General features: G+C 38.3%; 1 protein-coding gene across 4 annotated transcripts in view; it reads right to left on the reverse strand.

Moving 5' to 3' along the window:
- Positions 1-23913, reverse strand: part of LAMP2 (lysosomal associated membrane protein 2) — a 35822-nt gene that overhangs the window by 1146 nt on the left and 10763 nt on the right. For 2 of the 4 annotated variants that reach the window (XM_049704692.1, XM_049704693.1), the window contains exons 2-8: positions 23622-23740; positions 22712-22925; positions 18044-18202; positions 16929-17116; positions 16009-16131; positions 12658-12721; positions 12072-12236 (exon numbers count right to left, since the gene is read on the reverse strand). In XM_049704692.1, the coding sequence (XP_049560649.1) occupies positions 12072-12236; positions 12658-12721; positions 16009-16131; positions 16929-17116; positions 18044-18202; positions 22712-22925; positions 23622-23740 (1032 nt within the window). Of the gene's footprint in view, positions 1-688; positions 2525-7314; positions 9727-12071; positions 12237-12657; positions 12722-16008; positions 16132-16928; positions 17117-18043; positions 18203-22711; positions 22926-23621; positions 23741-23913 lie in introns of those variants that run through there. The other 2 variants (XM_004285584.3, XM_004285585.3) reach the window with 2 other exon arrangements.

Raw genomic sequence — 23913 nt, forward strand, 5'->3', positions numbered from 1 at the left:
TCTAATGGCACTGCAGGGAAAGAGCGGCACTGCGGGGAAAGAGCAGCACTGCGGGAATCTTCACTTAAAACCACTACCTGCGTATTTCCCCACTCCCTTTCTCCCCTGCCACAGCTATCGTGAAAATACAAATAAGAATTCTGTATGAGTAATAACATCTAAGTTAAAAAGGACTCATGATCAAGAAAAATGCAGTATAATTTTTTTCATACAAGCATTAGGTAGCTATCAGGTTATATGTAATTATTTTTAGCTGAGCAGTGGCCTGGAAGAATAATAGCAGAGTCCAATGGACATTGCAGTCCACTCCACTGGACCACCAGGAAGGCGGTGTGCACATGCAATGTAGCTTCTGAGCTCTGGACTGAGACAGAACTGAGTTTGAATCTTGATTCCTTCAATTACTAGCTAAAGGACCTTGGTCAAGTAATTTAAACTGGGCCTCACTTTCCTCATCTGTAAAAGGGGGAGAAGAATACCTATATTATAAGGTATCTGAGGATTAAATGATATTTCTAAAGTATATGATACACATCAGGAGGTCAACAAGTGTTCATTCCCTTCTCTTTTCCTCCCATGTTTGTGATCCCATCCAAGGAGGTTTAGGCTTTGAAGTAGCAGAGGTCAAAATAGGAGCCATTGAAAAAGCCAATATTCAGTACTTTTAAAAATACTTAAGCAAACAAAGTTGGTATCATGTGTCATTTATTGAAATTAGTTAGTACAGAAACTCAAAGTGCCCAGTTCTGATCTCCCAGTTTCAAGTTTAAACTATTCTTACTATTGAGTGACTAGACTTCATTGGGACAATTTTTAATCAAAATGCTAATAATGGTTTTGTTGCCCGCTAGATATGTAACCTCAGTAAAGTCACTCCTCTTTCTGAAAAAATTATGGGGTTATAGTAAGGAATCTTTAAGGTCCTTTCCAGTATAAGTCTAATGCAATTAACAAAATGTGATACTTGGTGTGATTTATGATTGAATAATAACTTGCATTTTTCCTCTAATTTTATCTCTTCCTCCTCTTGCACTTTTGTCATTCATAAAAAAATGCTGCTGAGGTTCTGAGTATATAGAACAGATTTTAGTAATGACATTAGCTTTTATTAAAAATATTTACTGTATTTTACTGAAAGCCTTCAGAGACTGATAGCTGGGTACCAAAATGCTGTAATCAGTGAATTACAAAAATTCTGAACAAGCCAATATATACACAGAATGAATTAATAAAATAATCACTTCCATGTGAAATTCTCGAGTCTACTGATTAAGCTTCCTTCTTATTTATTTGTCTATACATTCAATATCTGTGCTGCACTTCTAACATGGAGCGTGCCTCAACAGGGGCTGAATATCTAGCTCATTTTCATGCCAACAGCTTCTGTCTACACCCCATCTATGCTCTGCCCCACAGGGGCCGTCTTGGAAAAGGCAGGAGCCGAGTTGCTGCTTTGCTTCGCTGCCTCCCTTCTGAGATTGCTGCTGCTTACAGCTCATAAGTACCAGTCTGATGACAACACTAAATAGATTTTAATGCTCTAGAGACCAACAAGATGAGGTAGAGAAACACAACACAATCTCTCCTAATTAGTTCATAGAATATTTCTATCTTGCAATGCTAATCAGGCATCCAAGGAAGAGAAAAACATTTTTAAAAAGGCAACTGGTTAAATATGCTTGAATCCTTTCTGTCTATTATTGCTGAAAAAGAAACAGTTTTTTGAAAACTCTAATTCTGAAGCCAGTTGAAGCTCTGCTGCAGCCTCTTGGGTCTGTTTTTTACCTAGGGAAAAATCACAAGCCAAAGATACTGACTTCATCTTCAAAGAAAGTCACATAACCTAAAAAATGCTGATGGTCCTGAGGACATTCAACTGAAAACCAAGTTTAAGCATCTGATGGGCATTTATGCCACATCAACATTTATTTAATGAACTATATGCAAAGGCACTGCGATGAGCTTAAATCAGGATAATTCTTATATACTGAAACAGAACACCGGTAGTGAAACAATATTTATTAATTCCATTAGGAGACAACTACATATTTTATCTTCATAATGGCCATGTTAATAAGTTTAAGGCATCTTGGGTTAGAATCAAAATTTGGCCAAGGCTTCTTAAGATAGACCTTAAAACACTGCACACCGATGTTCTTTTCAACAAGTTTGTCTTCAGGACCAGTAAATACAACACTTAAAAAAAAATTATGCTGTTCTATTAACAGTTTTTATTAATAAAGAATTATCTCAAAATGCTGGGACTGATTTAAGAATTAAAGTTTCAATATATCAATCTTAAAGAACAAACTATTTCAAAACTGAAAGGGAAGAAAATCTTGTTATGTGCATGTATTTTTATATAATCAATCAGACTGCAGGTTCTAAAATTGCTCATATCCAGCATGATGGCGCTTGAGACCAATAAAGTAAGCCAGCAACACTAGAATAAGCACTCCTGCCAAGGCTGCTCCCACCGCTATGGGCACAAGGAAGTTGTCGTCATCTGCACTGCAGTCTTGAGCTAGATGTGGAGAAAGCACAATTGAGAACAGAAACAGTGACAAAATTTCAGATCTGTACATTTTAAGTTAAAATGACAGTACTTCCCAACACACATATTTGTTTTTTACACCAAGGCAACAAGTCATTGGAATTCATTACCAGCAAATGAGATGTTCCACAAAAGTGATTTTCCAAATAACCAAATCATATACTTTTAAGTACCCCCCAAAATGCAGTCATTTTGGATGAAAGATAAAATGATCACATACTTCACAGATTTTTCAAATGGAAGATAATGGATAAATATAATTAGCCTTTCCTTGATGATCAGGCTGTGAGCTTTCAGAGGCAAATTGTTATGATGTTGAAGAAGCACAGTGCCTGGAACACTGCAGATTGGGAAGTATTAATGAAATGAACCAAATGAACAACTACATAAAGCAGATGTAAGAACTCAATGCATAGGAATATGGGGCCATTTAGTAGTAAGAAAAAGTATAAACTGGCCCTGATTGCATAACTGTTTGCCTCAAGATTTCAGTCTGGTGTAGGAGTCAGATAAGAAAATCAGCGGTTATAATTTCAAAATGTGCTGTAATAGGGGCAGGGAACACACAGTGTCATCGAAATATTTCAGAGGCACACTCAACTCAGCCTTGTTACACAAGACACAGTTTGAAAGAGGTGACACCAGAGCTGAATTTTTAAGAATGAGTAGGAATTAACCATGCAGGTAATGGGTGAAGGGTGTTCCAGGTATAGAAAGCACAGACAAAACTATGGAGGGTAAGAAAACAGCACTTCGGGTGAAATGCAAGCAGGTTGGCATAGCTAGAACAATGGATTAAGAGGTACTCTTGGGGCTTCCCTGGTGGCGCAGTGGTTGAGAGTCCGCCTGCCGATGTAGGGGACACGGGTTCGTGCCCCGGTCCGGGAAGATCCCACATGCCGCGGAGCGGCTGGGCCCGTGAGCCATGGCCGCCGAGCCTGCGCGTCCAGAGCCTGTGCTCCGCAATGGGAGAGGCCACAACAGTGAGAGGCCCACGTACCGCAAAAAGAAAAAAATAAATAAATAAAAGAGGTACTCTTGGAAAAGAGGTGGAAAACGGTACTAGGATCAGCTCACAAAGGCACCGTATGCTCTAGGTAGTTTGGCCTTATACTGATGGCCCCCCCAAAAAAAATTTCTGCAGAATTTTAAGCAGGATATTTTTTTCAGAAGTTATGGCAGATGGAAGACTGGAGGTATTAAGTTAGGAAGCAACTCTACTGCTAGAAGTCAGATGACGAATAATATGGTCCTGAACTTGGTTAATGAAGTGCAGATGCAGAAGGGATGGACTAGAGATCCAATTAGAAGACAGAACTGACCAAACAGATGTAGGAGGAGACAATATTGTAGAATGGCTTCCAATCCCTTGATTATGTAGACACTGGTGCCATTCATAGTGATAGGGAATACAGGGGGAATATATGCATTTCAGTTTTATTTGTAGTTATTTTTGTGTGGGTTTTTTTAAATTTAATTTTTAAAATTTGCATGTCAGGGGAGGGTGGAGAGGGATATGTGGAAGAGGAAGACATTCCATTTTAGATCTGCTGAGTTTAAGATACCTACGTCCTAACCAAGTGGTTGACGTGCTAGTTCAAACCAGGGACAAAGATATTTCTCAGCAAGGGCAGATAAGAGTAATAAGAGGATCAGAGAGAAAACCCTTGGGAACACCAATATGTGAAGAATCAAGGAGCAGGAAAAAGTAGGAAAGGCAGGTAGAAAATGGTGCCACAGAAGCCAAGGAAGGAAACAGTTTCAATTATCATGGGAGAACAGTGTAAAATATTAGAGACGCCTGAGAAATGTCCACTGGATGTAGCAATACGGAGGGTGGGGGCTAGGAGTCAAATTGTTGCAGGTTTAGGAGTGAATGGGAAATGATTGACTGGTTAGGAGATCAAGAACTTGGGATGGGGAACACACAGTACTCGTTATGAGACGTTTAGAAGAAAGGTAGGTAGGTAGAAGGGGGACACAGGGTCAAGAAAGGATACCTTCAGGGTGGAAGAGACTTGTGGTTACAGGATGTGGGAAAGAGCCATGAGCATTTTACAGGTGAAGACGATGGTACAAAGTCTCCTGGGAGGCAGGGGAAATGGGATTCCAGAAGCACTGACCAGAAGAAAACCTACTGAGACTGGAGAAGAAAGGGATAGTGCAGATGGAGATATGTTTGCAGAGAGAGGAGGTGGCTAGCGTGTTGAACCACCGCTTCTATTTTCCATTTCCTTGCCTCTTATTGCCCTAGTTCTCCTCCTAGCTTGCAATTTACCAGGGATTGATAAATCAGATAATTAAACTTATTAGAACTGTGCCGAAAATAAAAATGAATAGCTGCAAGGCACATCTGATTGTGTTTGCATGTAAGAAATGTGCCAGCCTTTTGCTAGTCTCTGGGGCAATAACTGGGAACAAGATGCAATCCTAGAGTTTATGGACTTTATGACATCAATTTTGGCTGCCAGCTCAATGATCTTTTTTACTTGCTTCTTGGTTTTGTTAAAAATCCAGATAGCTGAGGTTGCCAGATGTGACTTGTGAATATATGGTGTTAAGAGCACCCAGTTAGCTCCTCCCCTTCAATTTCCCAAATTACCACCCAGCATATAAACTATTAGGTGACATGACCATAAAGTATTATGTCTTGGATTTAATATAACTTGGTTTTTAAAAAATTCATTAGATTAATTTCTTATTCTGGCAATGAATTCATAGTCCTCTTTCCCAAATTGGGTATTTGACCTAGTACTGAAACGACTTTCATAAATACTGCCAATAAGGCTTTCTTAAGGCTTTCATGCAAGACAAATATTCCCAGAGTAGATCAAAAAGGCAATTCTGCTAATACAAAGATCTTTCTAGATGCTGTCATTTACTTAAAATGCTCTCAGTATGTGAAGTATTAATTTATAATAATTGATTTTTATGAATTCGGCCTTTAAAAATTCTTTAGGTAATGAAAGAAATTTTGGTAAAACAGTAATTTTAATAAAATCACATCCAAGAAAAGAAAACCTCATTCTATAAGTCATTTTGACCTGATCTATTTGCCTAATGTACACTTGAGACCTTTCTGGGGAAAGGAAAAGTGTATTTGTAGAAGAGTTTAATAGTCACGGAAGCAATGAAGATTTTTAAAGACAAAGTTTCATTGACCATTGAAATTTCAATGGAAAGGTTCATGTAGATTTTTTAAATGCTGTTAATCTTCAATTTTCTGTTAGTTCAGAAATTTTTCAAATCCAGTTTTCAGTGTGAGGGCTGAAAAGCCAAGATGTACATTTATAATAAAGTATAAAACAAACACCTCTTCAAAACCAATGTGTCAAAAATTCTCTTTGGAAGAATCAGCATTTAGAAGCACATCCTTATGTGACATCTTATCTATTATATACCTTTTAGATCTATAGTCAAACTGTTTGAAATATATTACATGAATCTGAAAAGAAACTTGAAGCTACTCTATACTAGTTTCAAAAATAAGATATGGTAATTATTGATGCAGAAAGTTATATACCAGGGTAAAAGATCAGGAGATAGGTAGGAGAGAGCTGAGCCCAAGACAATGTAACATTATCTATCTAAATAAACAGAGATAAAAGGCTATAATCCTAAAAATATCTGAGTCTCATAATAATTCCTCCTAAAAAAACGCAAGAAACTTCAGATGGTGTGTTTTACACTGTATGTAAATATGTTCTTGATGCCTAAGATGTAGCTTCTAATCAGGTTCCTTCTAAAAATACTCAAATGTATATTTTTCTTCATTGAAATGAAAAACTATCACTCAAAGAAATAAGAGTAACAGGACTTAACAGCCCTCAGTCCCCAGATGAAAAAACGAGAGAGACCCCAGTTGAGTAGCTTGACCAAGTCACATGGTAGCTAGTAGAGCTGGGAGCTCTGATGAGTAACTGGCAGTCACGTGGCTTAACTGGGTAATCCAGAGGAAAGCGACTAGCCAGGCTGCTAAATTTGTGTGTGTGATATACTAAGGTGGACTGGGAAGCTATCTGGAAATTGGAAGGTTCAAGAATTTTAAGGTGATCTGAGAGAAAGATTAGGGCTTCCCTGGTGGCGCAGTGGTTGAGAGTCCGCCTGCCGATGCAGGGGACACGGGTTCGTGCCCCGGTCCGGGAAGATCCCACATGCCGCGGAGCGGCTGCGCCCGTGAGCCATGGCCGCTGAGCCTGCGCATCCGGAGCCTGTGCTCCGCAATGGGAGAGGCCACAACAGTGAGAGGCCCGCGTACCACCAAAAAAAAAAAAAAAAAAAAAATTACACACAATCCTATTTTGGCTCGGATCAATAGGTCAGTTTGTGTGGCTGACCTAGTACAGATACTAAATATCAGCCTCAATTCAGGACCTGAGAAAAGTGTACAGAGATATTCTGTCACTTTTACTATGAAATAAATATTCTAGATCACTGGTTTCCTAATTGCCTAAACATTAGATTCAGCTGGGGAGTTTACACACACACACACACACACACACACACACACACACACACACACACACACAAGTGCGCGCCACACACGTCTCATCCCATACCTGATTCTTACTCTGTAGCCACTCCAACATCAGTAGGGACCTATGTATGGGACCACTCTTCCAGACAGCAATACACAGAACATTCTGGAAATAATTAATTCTACTTCTAAGCATTTCTTAAGTTTTTCCTTTTGGAAGAAATTGCCATTATGTAGTATACAAAATCTAGACTTTAGCCAATGGGAAAGAAATGTGAGCAAATTTCCTTAAGAAATAAAAGAATCTTTATTGTTTGTTTTAGAAGCAATATGTTGAGCAAATGGACAGGCAAATATCTGAAGAGAAATACCATACATCAACTAGTGGTTTAAACATCTGAGGAAAAAACATGGAAAGTATTTACATGGACCAGTTTCTTTATACAAATGCTAACCCATGAAAAACACCCAGAAACCAAATAGAGTGTTAGATCATCAAGGTGTAAATCCGTTAAAGCAAAACTACAAAAGGTACAAAGAACACATGGCTATAGGAAATGATAGTGTAAATGATAGCATATAAACTGGCCCATGTAAAATACAAAAATATTCAATTAGGTCAGATTTTCTATAAAACAGTACTAATTAGAGGTATTTTAATATAAATCAGATATATAATCTAAAGGTAGAAACTTTTAGAAACATTAACAGCATTAAGCCAGTGTGCCACCCACTTGTGCTTCCAATTTTTATTTTTTAAAAAAGCTGCTTTGTTTTGACTCATGAGAAATATCTAAGGCTCACATTCTTGCAAGCATTATCCATTCTGACAACGTTAACAATCTTACACTAAAACACTATTTAAATAAAAATTTTTTTTAAAAAATCAGATTTATATTTAGCCTTTAAAAAGTGCCTTAAGCTGGCAATGCAGCTCAATGTAGCTTTTAGAGAGGGGCTTAGTCAGGAATCTTATTCTGAGCCAGTAAGATTTTCAGGCTACTCTAAACAGAGAGCAAATTTAGGTGGGAGAAAATATTTATCATGCCAATATAACTCGAAAGGTAGTTATAGACATACACATGCTAACATGCAATTGCCTCTGCGTGTGTGTCACTAGACTACCAAATTTATTCAACGCAAACAACATTTTGGAACCCAGATATCTCATTTTCTAGTGAATGGGAGGCACACATAATCTCCCATCCCCCCAAACACGGAACCTGCCATATATTGCTGCATGTTAACAATTTTTTAATATTTGCTCAGCCATCTCAATACCAAAAAAAAAAGGAAGAAAGACAAAAGCAGCAAGAAATACTTGATGTGCTAACTATCAAGCAGAAATGTTTTGCTTTCTCATATAAACATTAGGTGGTGCAGGTTAAATGGACAATTGGTGCAACTCCCCAGAGCACAGAGCTGAACACAAAGTACATGAATTAATGATGATGCTACCATAATGAAAAATAATAATGTAAGTTTTGATTAGCACAGAACTATTTAAATGTGAAAGCCAAATTAGTAAATGTTGTAGCAATCAACACAAGCTGGAAACAAAGAACAGCTTTTTCATGAACAAAGAGAAGGCCAAGACTTTTGGGTTAGGTGCAAGTTCTTTATCTAGGTTCTAGGACATACTGGCATTTCTTCTTTAAGGAAAAGAAAAGAAGAGAATAAAACAAACCATCACCAACAAGGATACTAGAAAGCTAAAGAGAAATCTACATTAATTTTAGCACTGCATGTAGAAGCCAATTTACGGGTACAAGGGACTAACACCCCAAATTGGCACTGCCTAGCAATTATCTCTAAAACATCTAGAAAATGGATTGAAATGCCCAGTTGGAATAGTCTTGTGTCTTACAATTTAAAAGACGGAAATATCCAGTTTTTTTCTTAAAAAGATTAAACAATAAGATTAACACCTATTCCAAAATTTTAAAGCTTTTGTATCTTTTGTCACTACAGCCACATTAAATACAAATGGATTCAAAAGGCATTAGAAAAGCATGCATTGCTAAGAACATAATAATACTAGACCCTGTTCAAATCTATTGGCATATCTCTCATAGTCAAATACACAGCAATGCCAAAGCAGCTAAGTTAACCTGCAAACAAAATCACCAAAAAATGCAAAGGAGCAAGTACAAATCCACCGTAGAATGTGTTGTCTCAAATCGACTACATGTGGAGGTGCGGTTAACCCTTTCCTAAGCTGTATATTTCTAGTCAGAATGTTTAAAGTGAGAACAATGCAATACTAATTCAAGACAATAAAATAGAATCTATAATCCACGTGATTTTGCACATGTTTTTTGTTGTAGAAATAACTTTTAAATTCCTTAGTTGGGAAAACCAAAATCATGTGACTAATTTATAGTTTATAGTTTTAGGGGTATTTTTATCTATTTAAGTTCAAAATCCTCTGTACCACCTGTTGTTAAGATCAGAACTGCAACTATATATACCTTAAATCGAATAGTATTGCATGTTGGATCTTGGATCTTGTACTTGCTTTATTGTTTTGTAACAGAGTCACATGTGGATTAGTGTTACAGAGTCTGATATCCAGCATAACTTTTTCTTCTGCCAATTAGGTAAGCAATCACTATAACGATAATCAAGCCTGAAAGACCAGCACCAACTATAATTGGTATTAGAATGGTGTCATCATCCAGCGAACACTCTTGGGCTGTAGGTGAGAAAAAGTGTGTAACAAATAATGAGTATAATAAAAAAAATGATGTCCAAAAGTAAAAGATGTTGATATTCAAAATTCAGAAATGCTCTTATAAGATCAACTTAAAGTAATTAAGACAGGTATATTTTAGTGATAAAGCTACATAAAATTATGCAGTGTCCTAGAATTAAAATCCTAAACCTTATTTGTCCTTTCATTCCTGTATGTGTATATATATAGATATATATGAATATACACTCATTTATATCTGAGTAAAACACATACATGTGTCTGTATTTCTTTGTATATATTCCAAGTGCTTTCCAAAATAGGAGTATTACTTTATCAGAAATGAAGAGAGCTAATCTAGCCACATAGCTACATAGCAGGATTAGACTCTTGGTGGTAGAGTGAATGTCTTTTGGGAAACTCGGAGCAGATCAGGAAGGTTTAACTGTGGGATTAAAACAGCCATGCTGGCTCTGGAATCCTTTAGAGCAAAGATCGGGCAAACTATAGCCCGTGAGCCAAATCTGGCCCAAGGGCTAAAAATGCCTTTTGAACATTTCTAAATGATTGGAAAAAAAACAAAAGATGATGATTTTGTGATTCATGAGAATTATATGAAATTCAAGTTTCAGTATCCACAAGTAAAGCTTTACTGGAACACAGCCTCACTCATTTGTTTATTGCCTGTGGCTGTTTTCATGCTACAACAGCAGAGCTGAATAATTGTGACAGAGACCACATGGCCTCCAAACCCTAACACTTACTGTCTGAGCCTTTACAGAAAAAGTTTGCAGATTCCCGACTTCAAGTATATGCTTTTAGTGGCTGCAAAAGTCAAGAAACTGGGACCTCTTACTAATTTGAGTGTGTTTACCACATTTATCAATCTGGTCAGGGCTGGCAGCCCACAGGGGCTATTTTCCCCATTTCTAGACAGTAGTCTGATCCAGTAAAATCCAATCAACACTCTTACCTTACTGAAAGTCTATTTCCTCTCCTAAACAGTGAATTATTACCAGTGTGTTGTATTTATAGGTACCCACAGTCAAGAACCTAGCTCCACAAATAGATTACGCATTCATTATCAGTACTAAATGTTGTATACTCCTTTGGGTGACATTTCTAATTCTATGTACATAAAAACCAAAGTTTCAAATTAGAGAAAAACCACAGCTCATGTCTATTACAGCTGACTAGACAAACAGGCTTGAGCGGATTTTACACTGCAAATGATTTTAAGTTCTAAACACAAATTTGGACCTAAAATTAAGGTAATAATGTAGGGGAGATCAATAAAGACTCAAAAGTAAAACTATTAAAGGATCAAAATAATTGAAGTTTGTAAGCAAAACTGACAAAGGGGGAAATGAATTCTTGAAAGTACTTTTAAATTGTGATTAACCCTTCTAATCACAAGAATGGTAGGGTGAAGAGCCCAATTTATTCTGGCCTAACCAAGTCAGGCTAGGTGTTCAGCACTACTGCAAAACTGCTGAGCAGCTCACAGCACATTCACTTTAAACACAGCTTCCACATTTCCTTCTAAACCATAGAATTAATTGTTAAAAAGGATGTGGATGACTGGGATGGCTCTGCTGGGCAGAACTGTGATCCACAAACCGTCAATTTTAAGTAATTGGTTTTAAAGGACAAGTCAATTAAGGAATTTTATGTACTTTTTCCTCTTCAAGCAAATTTTAATCTTGTAATGCCAAATGCATCTTTCATATTCATATAAACACACTGTAATAAGCCCTTCACAAAGCTTTCACTAAAAATCTGATAAATACCACCATTAGCCCTGAGTAGACCTTCAAAAAGCCTCATTCACACTGGCACATGCTTTTAAAACTCTCCAGATCTTTCTGGCTGGCCAAAACATAGGTCATGATATCTGAGGCTTTCCTACTGCAATCTTTTGTCTTAACAAAATGAGACCAAACTGCTTTAATTCTGGTATGAAAATGTTTCCAGCGAGAAGATGGCCCCAAGAAGGCAGAGCAAGATGCTCAAGAACTGCTGCTCCCAAGTGCCACCCTTCCCACAAACTACAACCCATGGAGAAATGTCTACACCTTAAGTAAAGCTCACTTAAATCTCCTCAGTTTTAGCTTTAAAAACTTTGTTGCAAATGGTTTTGAGATCACAAAACAAATCTAATTTGAGCAAAATGATGAGCTAAATATAGTTACACAACTTGCTCAAGGCTATGAGAACTCTACAACAGAGTCTAGAGGTGAATTCATATTCCTGTATTTCAGTGCTTATATTCCCATGACTCAAAGGAAAAGCCACCCAGCAGTCAACCTAAGACCATAAATTATTAATAAAACTTGCTTGATTCTTACCTGTAGAATACTTTCCTTCCATCACATTGAAAGGCTGAACCCTTAGATCAAAGGTATTTATCTGAAATGCTCCAGACACTGAAACAGTCTGCTCTTTGTTGCACATATAAGAACTTCCCAGGGGGGCATCCCAGTAGCTGAGATTGTTATTTGCAATGCTAAAAACTTTAAGGGGAAAAAAAAACATGTTAGTAACTTCTTATCCCATCAACAACAACAACAAAAAAAAAATGGGACAGTCCCCAGGATTTTTCTGTGAAATATGGGGGCTTAGGGTACAGGGTCTGCCCACAAAAAGCCATTCTTAAGATCACTAGGTTCCGTATCTTTCTATAGATGTTTCTACAGTCTAAAACTCACTCACATCGTTAACTATTATCTACCATGCTTTGAAAATATGGGATACTGCAAAAGATAGAACACTCTAGTTCTAAGTTACTGATTTTAAGTTATGGTCAAAGTACAATTTTGACATAGAATCTTCTGGTCCATTAAATAAGGCACTATTTGGTAACAAGATAATTACAGTTTCTATTCTTTCAGTGTAACCCATACTCTTTTTCCCAGAGGCCAATGTTTTGCTTACCAGAGCCGTTAACCAAATACATGCTGACATTCACCTCCTTTAGATAGAATCGGTTTTCATTTTTCTGTGTGAAAAAGAGCTTCCAGTTAATCAATGCATCACAACTGTCTACAGGTACAGTTAATGTCTACAGAAAGAAAGCAATCTAATACTATTACCCAGAAGATAAAACCATGGATTAGACCTGGACCAGTAGAATAAACTGCAACTAAGTAAAGGGACTCAAAATGTGACAGAAACCCTTTCCCTCTTCATTTTGTTTCCAACTTTTGGACCAGAGGTGTGCTCATATGGTTCTTAGACACTCAGCAATTCACTCCCTCCATTCCATTCTTTCTATCACTTTCTGAGCCCTCACCACCTCTAGCCTGGATCACAACAGCCTCTTAACGGGGCTCCTTGCCTTTCAGCCTCTCCAGCTCTAACCTTTCCTTCGCTGCTATTTTCTTTCTGAAGCACTCATCTGATTAGCCAGTCATTCTAATTATTTCAGTGCTTTTAGTATGTACAAGGTAACATATCTAAGTGTTCCAGGGAGCCATCAAAATGGACCAGATATGGTTCCTGCCCCCACCGCGTTTGCAATCTGCCAGGTAAGAGAAGATAAATATAAATAAATAACCATATTACAAAAAAGTGATAGGTTATGAAAATTAAAAGACGAGACGTTACTTCCAACTAAGGGAGGAGCAAAGATAACACAAGCTTAGGGGTGGGCCATTTGAATTGGGTAGGATTCAATTAGGAAACAAGCAGAAATGAGTATTCGAGAAAGCAACCACATGAGTAAAGGTAGTCAGAAAATGAGCATAATCACAAGCACACGAGCATTTGAGAACTTACAAAGTGACAAGTGCTGTTCTTAAAACTTTACATATGAGGCTTCACGGAATGGAAGAATTACAACACCCCATTTTGTAACTGAATTATGGAGGGTGTTGAGTAACTTCCACTAGGCTACACAGTAGTCGGTGAGCTGGGATTTGGCACCAGGAAGTCTGGCTGCAGAGCCTGGGATGTGCACAGGGAACAGGGTAAGGGAAGCATGAGATTCATATAAAGGGAAAGAAGGAATCATAAAGCTGGATATGCAGGTTACATTGCATGGCAGGGAGGGGAGGCGTGAACTACCCTGGCATGGAATTTAGATGTTTTCTTGTCGGCAAAACAGAACCACTGCAGGTTTCTGAGGAAGAGCTGAGCTTCAGGAAGATCAAGCTGATGCCAAAGTACATTGGGGGAGGGGAGGAAGAGATGGGACTAGTTAGGAGGCTGTGTGAAACATCCAGGTAAGAAGTAATGCAGGCCTGAATCAGTAGGGAATGAAAACCAGGGGGCAGACTAAGAGAATTTCAGGAGGAAGCATAAAGAGGACCTGAACAACCTTATCGCATCTCTCCTTGGCTTGGCATTCAAGGCTCTCTACAATTAGTCCCAAGTACTCTTCCAAACTTATCATTCACTAAACATGCTACATGTCTCATTCTCCACCTGGTCTTGATTGTGTTCCTTTATCCAGGGGTAGCTTGTACTTTTTCACTTACTCCCCACCTTCTCCCCCATGTGTACAAATCTGACCCATCCTTGAAGGTCCAGCTTAAATGCCATCTTCTCTGTTAAACCCTCCTGACTCTACCCTAGCTAGAATTAATGGCTCATTCTTCTACACTCTTATAGCACTTTGTATCTTCCTCTGGTCTAGCACTCATCCCACAGCACTCTACTTGCCCAAAGAATCAATTCCAAAAGCCAGCATGACATTCAAGGCCTTCCATAAAAATGGTAATTATTAGTACATTGCTATCTTTACCACTAATCCATGGGCATCTGAAGAATACAGGCCTTCCTCTTTGTATCCCACCATAACATCCTGCATATACACCAACTTCAATAAATTATCCTTAGAAGTAAGTGTCATGATAGGATTGAAGGTGAGATGGGCCCCACTGAACTCTGGTGACACTGCAGACGTTTCTTGATTTTTCAAAGTACCTATATCATGGTTAAAATGTCACTATTTTGAATTACATTTTAGAATAGTCTGCTGGGCAATTAAATATTGTAATCATTAAATATTACATGTTTCCCCATGAGAGTCAGAAGAAACCATGTTCCTGTTAGGATCTTACCTCAGCTAGAAAGATCAAGCTCAATCACTCAAAAGGGGGTGAATCTAAAATATTACTTTCTTCATTCTTATTGACTATAATATAATCTCTGTGAGGTAACTTGGGAAGCCTGCTCTTATCACACTGAAGATGACAAGCTTAACTAGACATTCTTAATAGTAATTCACTGGTCATATATGTACTACAACGGAGTAATTATTTGAATGCTGGAAAGGGGAAGGTTTTTATAAACCTTTCTAAAATATAATCCTCAATTACTCAGCATGTATTCCATACAGAAAAGAGGCTTTAGACTCAAAATACCAAGTTCAGACACAAAACAAAGACATGCCTAACTTTTCATATATCAGACGTTGAGACTATTTCCCCATCCCTAGATAAGAGTAATCCGATTTGAAAGCAGAACTGTTTTTTAGGCCCTTATACAATAACTTTGGTGGTCCAACATTTTCCCTCATTGATAGCCTCTCTTCCCCATTCCAATCTGCTGTAACATGTGTACATACACATACACACACACACACACACACACACACACTTTGAAAAATTATGGGGTAACAACTGCTTCTGAGAAGGTGGAAATAAAGGTCCCCAATAATCAATTTACGCTACCTAGAAGCAGAACATGCATGGAAACTTCTGCTTAGGGTTCAGCCCTTGATGCGATCATGAACAACAAAAACCTGAATGCTGCCATTATAAACTATCCTAACGTAATGCACGTAAAGTACTTGCACAGAGCCTTGTACATAGTTGAGTACTCAATAAGTGTTAGCTATCATTATTACTGATACTATTATAAATATATAGCCTTGAAAAAGCCTAAAATATTATAACAGACAAACATGAGAATTTTCTAACCAATAGTAGAGAAAATATTATGGAACTTACTTTGTCTTTTATAAATAAACTTTATTGTAACATATATCTATATGGATAGATTAGACTTTTTTTTTAATATGGGTTAATTCTTATTCCTACCCTAAGGTCTACATAAAAACAGAATAGCAGAATTCGAGTCCAGCCCACAGAACATCGAAGTGACCCTGAGGGATTAACAGGGATCAATGGACTGTATACACTTTATAATTGAGTAGTGTTGAAATGGAAAATAGAGGTAATTATCCCTCTCAACAAATACACACACACACACACACACACACACACACCTTTTTAGACTTTCAGATGTGCTCCCCTAAGTTTTGATAAACCCGTTACTCACCACAGCAAAGACAAAGTCCAGATACTTGATGCTGCTGCTGCTCAGCCTAAGTAGAGCAGTTTGAGGATGGCAGCTGCCAGTGAAGTTGGTTGTGTTGGGATTGATGTTAATAACCGAAGCAACCTTCAGGGGAAGAAGAGGGAGAGAGGTACAGATGAACCATAAAAATCTACAGCAAAACCTTATACTCTAATAAGACCAAGTTCGTGGAGAACAAAAAAATCCTTTTGTCTCCTAGATATGGATACTTAAGTGTTTGATACCTTACTTTCAAAGCTGGCCCAGGTCCTCAAGCTATGACTCAGAAGACTTAAAAAAAAAAAAGGAAGACAACAGGAAAGCTTCCTCAAATAATGAGCCAAATGAAAACACATTTTTTAATGGAGCACAAGAACCATCTGTCTAGCTTGTTTAAAATCCCAGGACTCTGAAAATGGGATTGGTTTGCTGGCACGCCCTCTGTAGCCCCAGTAGAGCACTGCAACCAGAAGTGCCATCGTACACCCCTACCTCTATCTGCCTATCTACCTATACCATTCAAGTCACCAAATAGCTGGAGAAACAGCTGCACTGTTCCACACCTAGTGTGGTTCAGGTAAAAGTGTGAAGGAGTTATATTTTAAACTAACTGAAATAAAGATCAACTGCTCGTATTCTGATCTACTGATGGCAAAAAAAATCTACACTACGAAGAGTCCTTTAAACTACTAGGTTTCCTGCTGGCCAATACAACACCTTGACAGTGACATTAACTCTTCACGGTTATAATAACTCAAATTAATCAAAACTCTACAAGTCAACACAAATCTCTATTTAAAACTGCATCATTCTAATAACACTACTCTTGGGGTGAAGTCTGGACCCACTACATTTGAAAGGAGATACAGAAAGAATGTATCAATAAAAACAGGCAACTATACCTTATCATGAGTAATGTTCAGCTGCAGCCCCATGGTAGCCAGAAGACATGTCCCATTGCTATTTACAACTGAATAGGATCCAACCTCTGGCTTTTCCTTTGGAGAGGGTGTTGTAGTAGGAGATGGCACAGTGGTGGGAACGATGGGCAGCACTGTGGTTAAAGTTTTATCTTTATCACACAAAAACTCTGAAACAAAGGACAAAATAAATTTTTTAATTCATAAGGCCAGGGAAGAGCAAAATATTTCTCACAATAAAAGTCCAAAAGGGTTATATTTAGGGTAGAGAATATCTTAATAGTATTATTTTAAACTAAATGAGGCAGAGGTCCTCAAACTGCTGCTTCATATGCAGACAGTCTTAAGAGTTATGACATGGCAGACAGGCTCCAGACACATACAAATGCATTATCTACTCATGCGTGGCCACACACTCATCTTTTCATACCCTTAAGTCCCTTTGTTCCCCCAAAACTTCATCTGCCTCTGAGGTGAAAATCAGAGGTTTAAGTTTGAAAACAGTTTGCCCCTACCTAGGCCTGCCCTCTTCTTTTCCACATATAACCACTATAAGGAAAAATACTGTTTTTAACTGAAAAAAGTTTAAAAATCATTGAAGGATTTAAATACAAATGAACCTTTTATTTCAACCTCTTCTTAGGAAGTGTTGGTAGTTTTCCAGAACTGGTGCACGAGAAATTATTGTATTGCCAATAAAGTCACATAAAAGTTACAAAATCAATTTATAAAAGTCAAGATTAGAACACAGAAATCCCATTTCTCAGCCTTCGTCTTGGATCTTCAAAAGCTGAAGAGCTGAGGATCAAATGCTATCTGAGGATTTGTTCAAACAAAGATTAGGTTTTATCCAGTGAAAACACTGCAGGTAGCACATTTTAAAAGACCATTCCACAACATGTACATCAGAAACTTAAAAGTGCAAGTTCCACAAGAATAAGAATTGCTGTTATTTATAAAAACTTTACAGTGCAGAGTAAGGTGTAAGTCTTAACATATAAATACTTTAAGATAACGACTTCAACTAAAGCTACCTGGTATACTCTAATCTTAAGTTAGGACCCAAGTATAGAAATATATATATTTTAAGTACTCACCTTTTGTGCTCACTGTGCCATTTTGGACAAAAGCTTGTACATGAACATCCCAATAGTGCTGGACAACATCATTCTTTCCTAAGGTTAATAAACTATTGCATCTAAAGATGTCATTCAATGGAACTCTGAATGCCACATGGTCAGAAACAATAAAAACTCCTGTAAAAGAAGATTAACAGTAGCTATTTCCAAGAAGGTAGGAGGAAAGTGATCATATAAATATACATTAGAATTTCATCTCCTTCTGTCTGCCTGCCCCACCCCACTCCTGAAGTGACAAAAGACAAGGCCTGTTCAGGAACTGACAAATTCACTGTGGCTGAAACACAAGGAGTAAGAGGAAAGACGTGATGGGGATTAGGAAGGAAAGGTAAGTTGCAGGTGGTCACACTTTGAAGCATCTTCTATGATCTAAGGACAGGTTGGGCTTTATTTTGTTAGCAATAGCAGGTCAGCTTCAGTTTTTAAAGCTGGGAATAACAAATGTATCATTTATTTTAAGGAACATAGCAAAACTGCAGAGGTTAGGCAGAGCAGAAAACTTTTAAGGAAAGTCATTTAAGAGGGAAACTAGTTAGAAGGCCAATGAGCTGGTTAAGGGGAAAGGCGAGGAGGAGTTGCCTAAACCAAGATAGTGAGGGGCAGTAAGAAGAGAGTAAAGAGGCCAAATTGAGGACACAGAGCTAAGGTAGAATCAACAGGACTTAGTGATGAAACAAAGAAGAGAGATGGAATAATCAACGATTATTTTTGTGCTACTATCCCAAAGTAAGTTATAGTAACTAAAATGAGTTTTCGAAACCTTTTCCTGGATAGGATTTAAAGACTATTCCATTTCAGGAAAATTTCAGAATATGAAAGCAATAAGTTACCACCTTTCTGTGCAGAGTTATTATAATGCCTATATGGTGAAACTTCAAAAGACTATGATCACACTTATCCACCCAAATGGCTTAGCTTCTTTTGGAGAAGCAAGGAAGGAAGGTATTCAAGGCCCTTAATATAGGCTGCCTTCTGTGCCTCTCCGTCACATAGCAAGGCAGGACTTATGCGCCTTGGCACCCCCTAACGGCCAAAGGAAAAAAAATTTTAAACCAATGAACCAGAACATTTTTCTCCAAAACTGTTTCCCACTGTTAACATCAGTGAATAGATGTATGAACTAGCTGTATGTAGATAGGCCTCAAAAACAAAACGAGTGCAAAAACAAGCTGTAGACATACTGGAGTTACACTATAAATCTATGTCATTTTTAGGGCTTCCTTGGTGGCGCAGCAGTTGAGAAACTGCCTGCCAATGCAGGGGACATGGGTTCGATCCCTGGTCCGGGAGGATCCCACATGCCGCAGGGCAACTAGGCCCGTGCGCCACAACTACTGAGCCTGCGCTCTTGAGCCTGCGAGCCACAACTACTGAAGCCCGCATGCCTAGAGCCCGAGCTCCACCACCGCAATGAGAAGCCTGTGCACTGCAATGAAGAGTAGCCCCCGCTCACCACAACTAGAGAAAGCTGCACGCAGCAACAAAGACCCAATGCACCCAAAAATAAATAATAAATAAATTTATTTAAAAAAAGAAAAAAACATCATCAACAGTCTATTTAAGGAAACCATTTAAAAATCTCAAATAGTCGCAAATATTACACAGAAGCTAGCAATAAAAATTGCATCTTTCCCTGTTTAAAATAAAAGGGATGAGGGAATTCCCTGATGGTCTAGTGGTTACGACTCCATGCTTTCACTGCTGAGGGCACAGGTTCAATCCCTGGTCAGGGAACTAAGATCCCACAAGCTGCACGGCGTGGCCAAAAAAAATAAAATTAAAATAAATAAATAAATAAAGGGGGGAGAGACTGGCATTAACCTTTCAGAGTCCACAGTTTTTCCAACAAATCTGTCAAATTAAACCCCATCTGCTTTTACTGCCACCCGCCTTGGTCTGGCTACTCATTACATCATCACTTGATTCCTATAACAGCCTCTTAAACTGGAATCTCTGCCTGTAGTCTCCTCACTTCCAATTAATCCTGCAGAACATTCTTTATAAACTACTGTCTCTGCTTTTGTTACATCATTCTCCTGCTTAAAAACCTAAAATGGTTCCCCAGTGCCTACCCCATCAAGCTATAAATGCCTTTCCTCGGCTTCCAAGGCCCCCTATAATTTAGACTCACTGCACCTAGCCAACTTGATTTTCCTTCTACTACACACACAGCCTCTACTTTAATCAGGCAGCTCTCCAATTACTGCTGTGCAGACTATGCTTCCCCCTGCTGGAAATATTCTGCTCAAAATTCTCCACTTATTCAAAATCTACCATTAGGCCGAGTTTCAGCTCAGGCCCTCCTTCTCTACACCAAGCTTTCTCACTCCTTCAATGCACGCTGACCTCTGCTCCTCATCAGGACCTCTTGTCCACAGGCATCCACTGATGGGCTCAGGGACTGTGTACCATATGCAGTTTACTCTGTACTTTGAGAGGGTCTAGAGCTTTCCTCACATTGTCAGAAAGATTTATGAACCCTCCATGCCCAAAACACAAACAATAACAAATTCACAAGGATCTCAATGCTTTCCAATTTATCCATGTAACTTGGGTAAACAACTTCACTTTGTCTCTCCAACTAGTTTTTAAGCTCGGTGAAAGTCAGGGGCAAATCCTAATACTAGTTCTGAAAGACAATATATGGCAGAAAGCTAAATACCAAGATACCCAATAATAAACTTTCTTTAGTTATCCTCTCAAGCGAAGATATCAGTAAAAAGAAAACTAGGATTTAATTTCCAAGTCTCAGTTAGTGATACCTCCCAAGTTTTACACGAGCTCATTCACTTCTGGATCTTTAAAGTATGATCTTTTGATATCCCATAAATCCAAATGAATCACTCATCCCCAAGTCCAGGAAACTAAAGCCCATCTACCTGTGCTTCTGGGGTCAGGATGAAATACTATCTGTGAGAAATGCTAAGCTACTACAAACACCGTGTTAATATCCCAATCTCAGTGGAGGGGGGAGAAAGGAGAGAATTATATCCCTAACAAGACTGAAATCTCTGGGGGCTTCCCTGGTGGCACAGTGGTTGAGAGTCCGCCTGCCGATGCAGGGGACACGGGTTCGTGCCCTGGTCCGGGAAGATCCCACATGCTGCGGAGCGGCTGGGCCCATGAGCCATGGCCGCTGAGCCTGTGCGTCCGCAACGGGAGAGGCCACAACAGTGAGAGGCCCGCGTAATGCAAAAAAAAAAAAAAAAAAAGACTGAAATCTCCATTATCCATGCCTTCAAAATATTTTAACACACATTTCAGTTCTAGTAGTCACAACAACGGCCTAATTCCCAATGCCTTCCCAAGTTCATTTTGACCTAAAATTCTCTCAAAATAGCAGCAAATGTTGATTTCAGTCATCTTACATTTTTTTAAAACTTTTTTCCCTTACCTTTTTTACTTTTCAGCCAAAATCCTACCTAAATGGTAAAAAAGATTTGAAGATGAACTATTTCTGCTGGTCTCAGGTTACTAAACTTGTACACATTTAAAATAGTTGCAGCTCTATTTACAATAGCCCAGAGATGGAAACAACCTAAGTGCCCATCATCAGATGAATGGATAAAGAAGATGTGGCACATATATACAATGGAATATTACTCAGCCATAAAAAGAAACGAAATTGAGCTATTTGTAATGAGATGGATAGACCTAGAGTCTGTCATACAGAGTGAAGTAAGTCAGAAAGAGAAAGACAAATACCGTATGCTAACACATATATATGGAATTTAAGGAAAAAAATGTCATGAAGAACCTAGGCGTAAGACAGGAATAAAGACACAGACCTACTGGAGAACGGACTTGAGGATATGGGGAGGGGGAAGGGTGAGCTGTGACAAAGCGAGAGAGAGGCATAGACATATATACACTACCAAACGTAAGGTAGATAGCTAGTGGGAAGCAGCCACATAGCACAGGAAGATCAGCTCGGATGCTTTGTGACTGCCTGGAGGGGTGGGATAGGGAGGGTGGGAGGGAGGGAGACGCCAGAGGGAAGAGATATGGGAACATATGTACATGTATAACTGATTCACTTTGTTATAAAGCAGAAACTAACACACCATTGTAAAGCAATTATACCCCAATAAAGATGTTAAAAAGAAAAAAATAAAAAATAAAATAAAATAAAATAGTTATTAGTAAAGGATTTTCTCATTCATTCAACATTTGTTGAATGCCCACTATTGAATGAAATAAATAATAGTAGTTAAGTGCATGGACTCTGTAAGCTCAACACACTTTGGTTCAAACACCAGCTCATGCACTTACTAGCTTGTGTGACCTTTGGGAAAGACATCTAATCTCATCAAGCCTCATTCCCTTTACCTGTAAAATTGAGATAACATCTACTTCCCAGGGTTGCTGTTAAAGATTAAGTGAGATGCTGCTGGCAACACACTTAGGATACTATTGATACATGGTACATAGTAAAGCACCAAGCAATGACAGCAAATATCCTTACTGTGTCCAACACTATGCCATGCAAGGGAATACAAAGACATGATGTTTCCATTACAAACAGGAGGACAGACTTGCATAAGGATGGCTTTTAAATTATTTACATTTCTTTTTATTATTAATCAAGAGCAAGAGAACACAACACAATCCAATTCTTAAGGTTACCTTTTTCTTTCGCATCAGGAAATGTTGTGTTATCATTCGTGTTGTAGGAAAATGAGATACTGTCGATTGAATAAAAAGACTTCTCCTCTGTAAAATTCACAATCCAGGAAAAACCAGATCCAAACTGCACTGCGATTTTGGGACCATTCTGGTCATCCCCACAAGAGCTTCCACTGTACGTTGCAGGACCAAGGTCTGAAATGGTTACAGTTTTCTAAAAGAAAAAAAAATCTGGGAGTTAGGCCCAAACAGGCAGCAATGAGCACAAGCATTTCCAAGTGGGGTGCCACTGCAGTTGACTTCACACCCCCCGTGGCCAGCCTGGCCCGTCTGTGCTGACCAGTCTCATATTCTTCAGCTACACACCAGTCCCTCTGGACAAATCCATGCAAGTCTAAAAGGAAAAGGAAAACCGACCTGAACCTCTGTTATTAAGTTGATTTTTTAAAAAAAATCAGATTGTAAGCAGGCAGGACCTTAACCAAAAGAAATAAGAAGGCAAAAAGGATTGAGAGGATATCCCACCCCCCCAAAGGAGACTTTAATAGCAAGCTATTAAAAAAAGGACAAGCTTTGATGTTAGTACATGTTACAAACACGATAGAAGTAGTTAGACCATACAGAAACACCATACAGTCTTCAGATTATTTGCCCTTAACCAACTCCAAAAAACCTCTGAAGAACTGATGAATTAAAATATTCATTCCTAAATAAATAAATAAAATAAAAAATATTCATTCCAACACTAAATAGAATACCTTCAAGTGTACATGCTAAAATAGCTCCACAGAATTTACACGTTAAGTCAGTTAACATATGAAATCTTATTTGTATAAATGAATACAAAGGCTAAAAAAAGAGTAGAAGTAAATTCCTACTATAAAACTCAAAGACAAATAAAAATACTTACATTATGTTTGTCTGTGGTCTCATAGCGTATTGTGAAATTCATCTGCCATTTTGCATAAAGGCAAGTGGCGTTTTCTGAATCTGTCAAATTAAGTTCCAATGCATAAGACGAGACAGCTCCTAGATTAAAAAGAGTAAGATTTTTAAATTGGACTACAAAAACATACATAAAATAAAAACAAGCTCTATCCAGCACTGAAGTTCAACCAGCTCTAAAATGAAACAAAGTATTTTTAATATATATGGTAACTTGGTGATTATCTTTTTATCGAAATCCTGTTGATAAAGTTAGC

Source organism: Orcinus orca, chromosome X, assembly GCF_937001465.1.
Source record: "Orcinus orca chromosome X, mOrcOrc1.1, whole genome shotgun sequence".
NCBI classification, from domain to species: Eukaryota; Metazoa; Chordata; class Mammalia; order Artiodactyla; family Delphinidae; genus Orcinus; species Orcinus orca.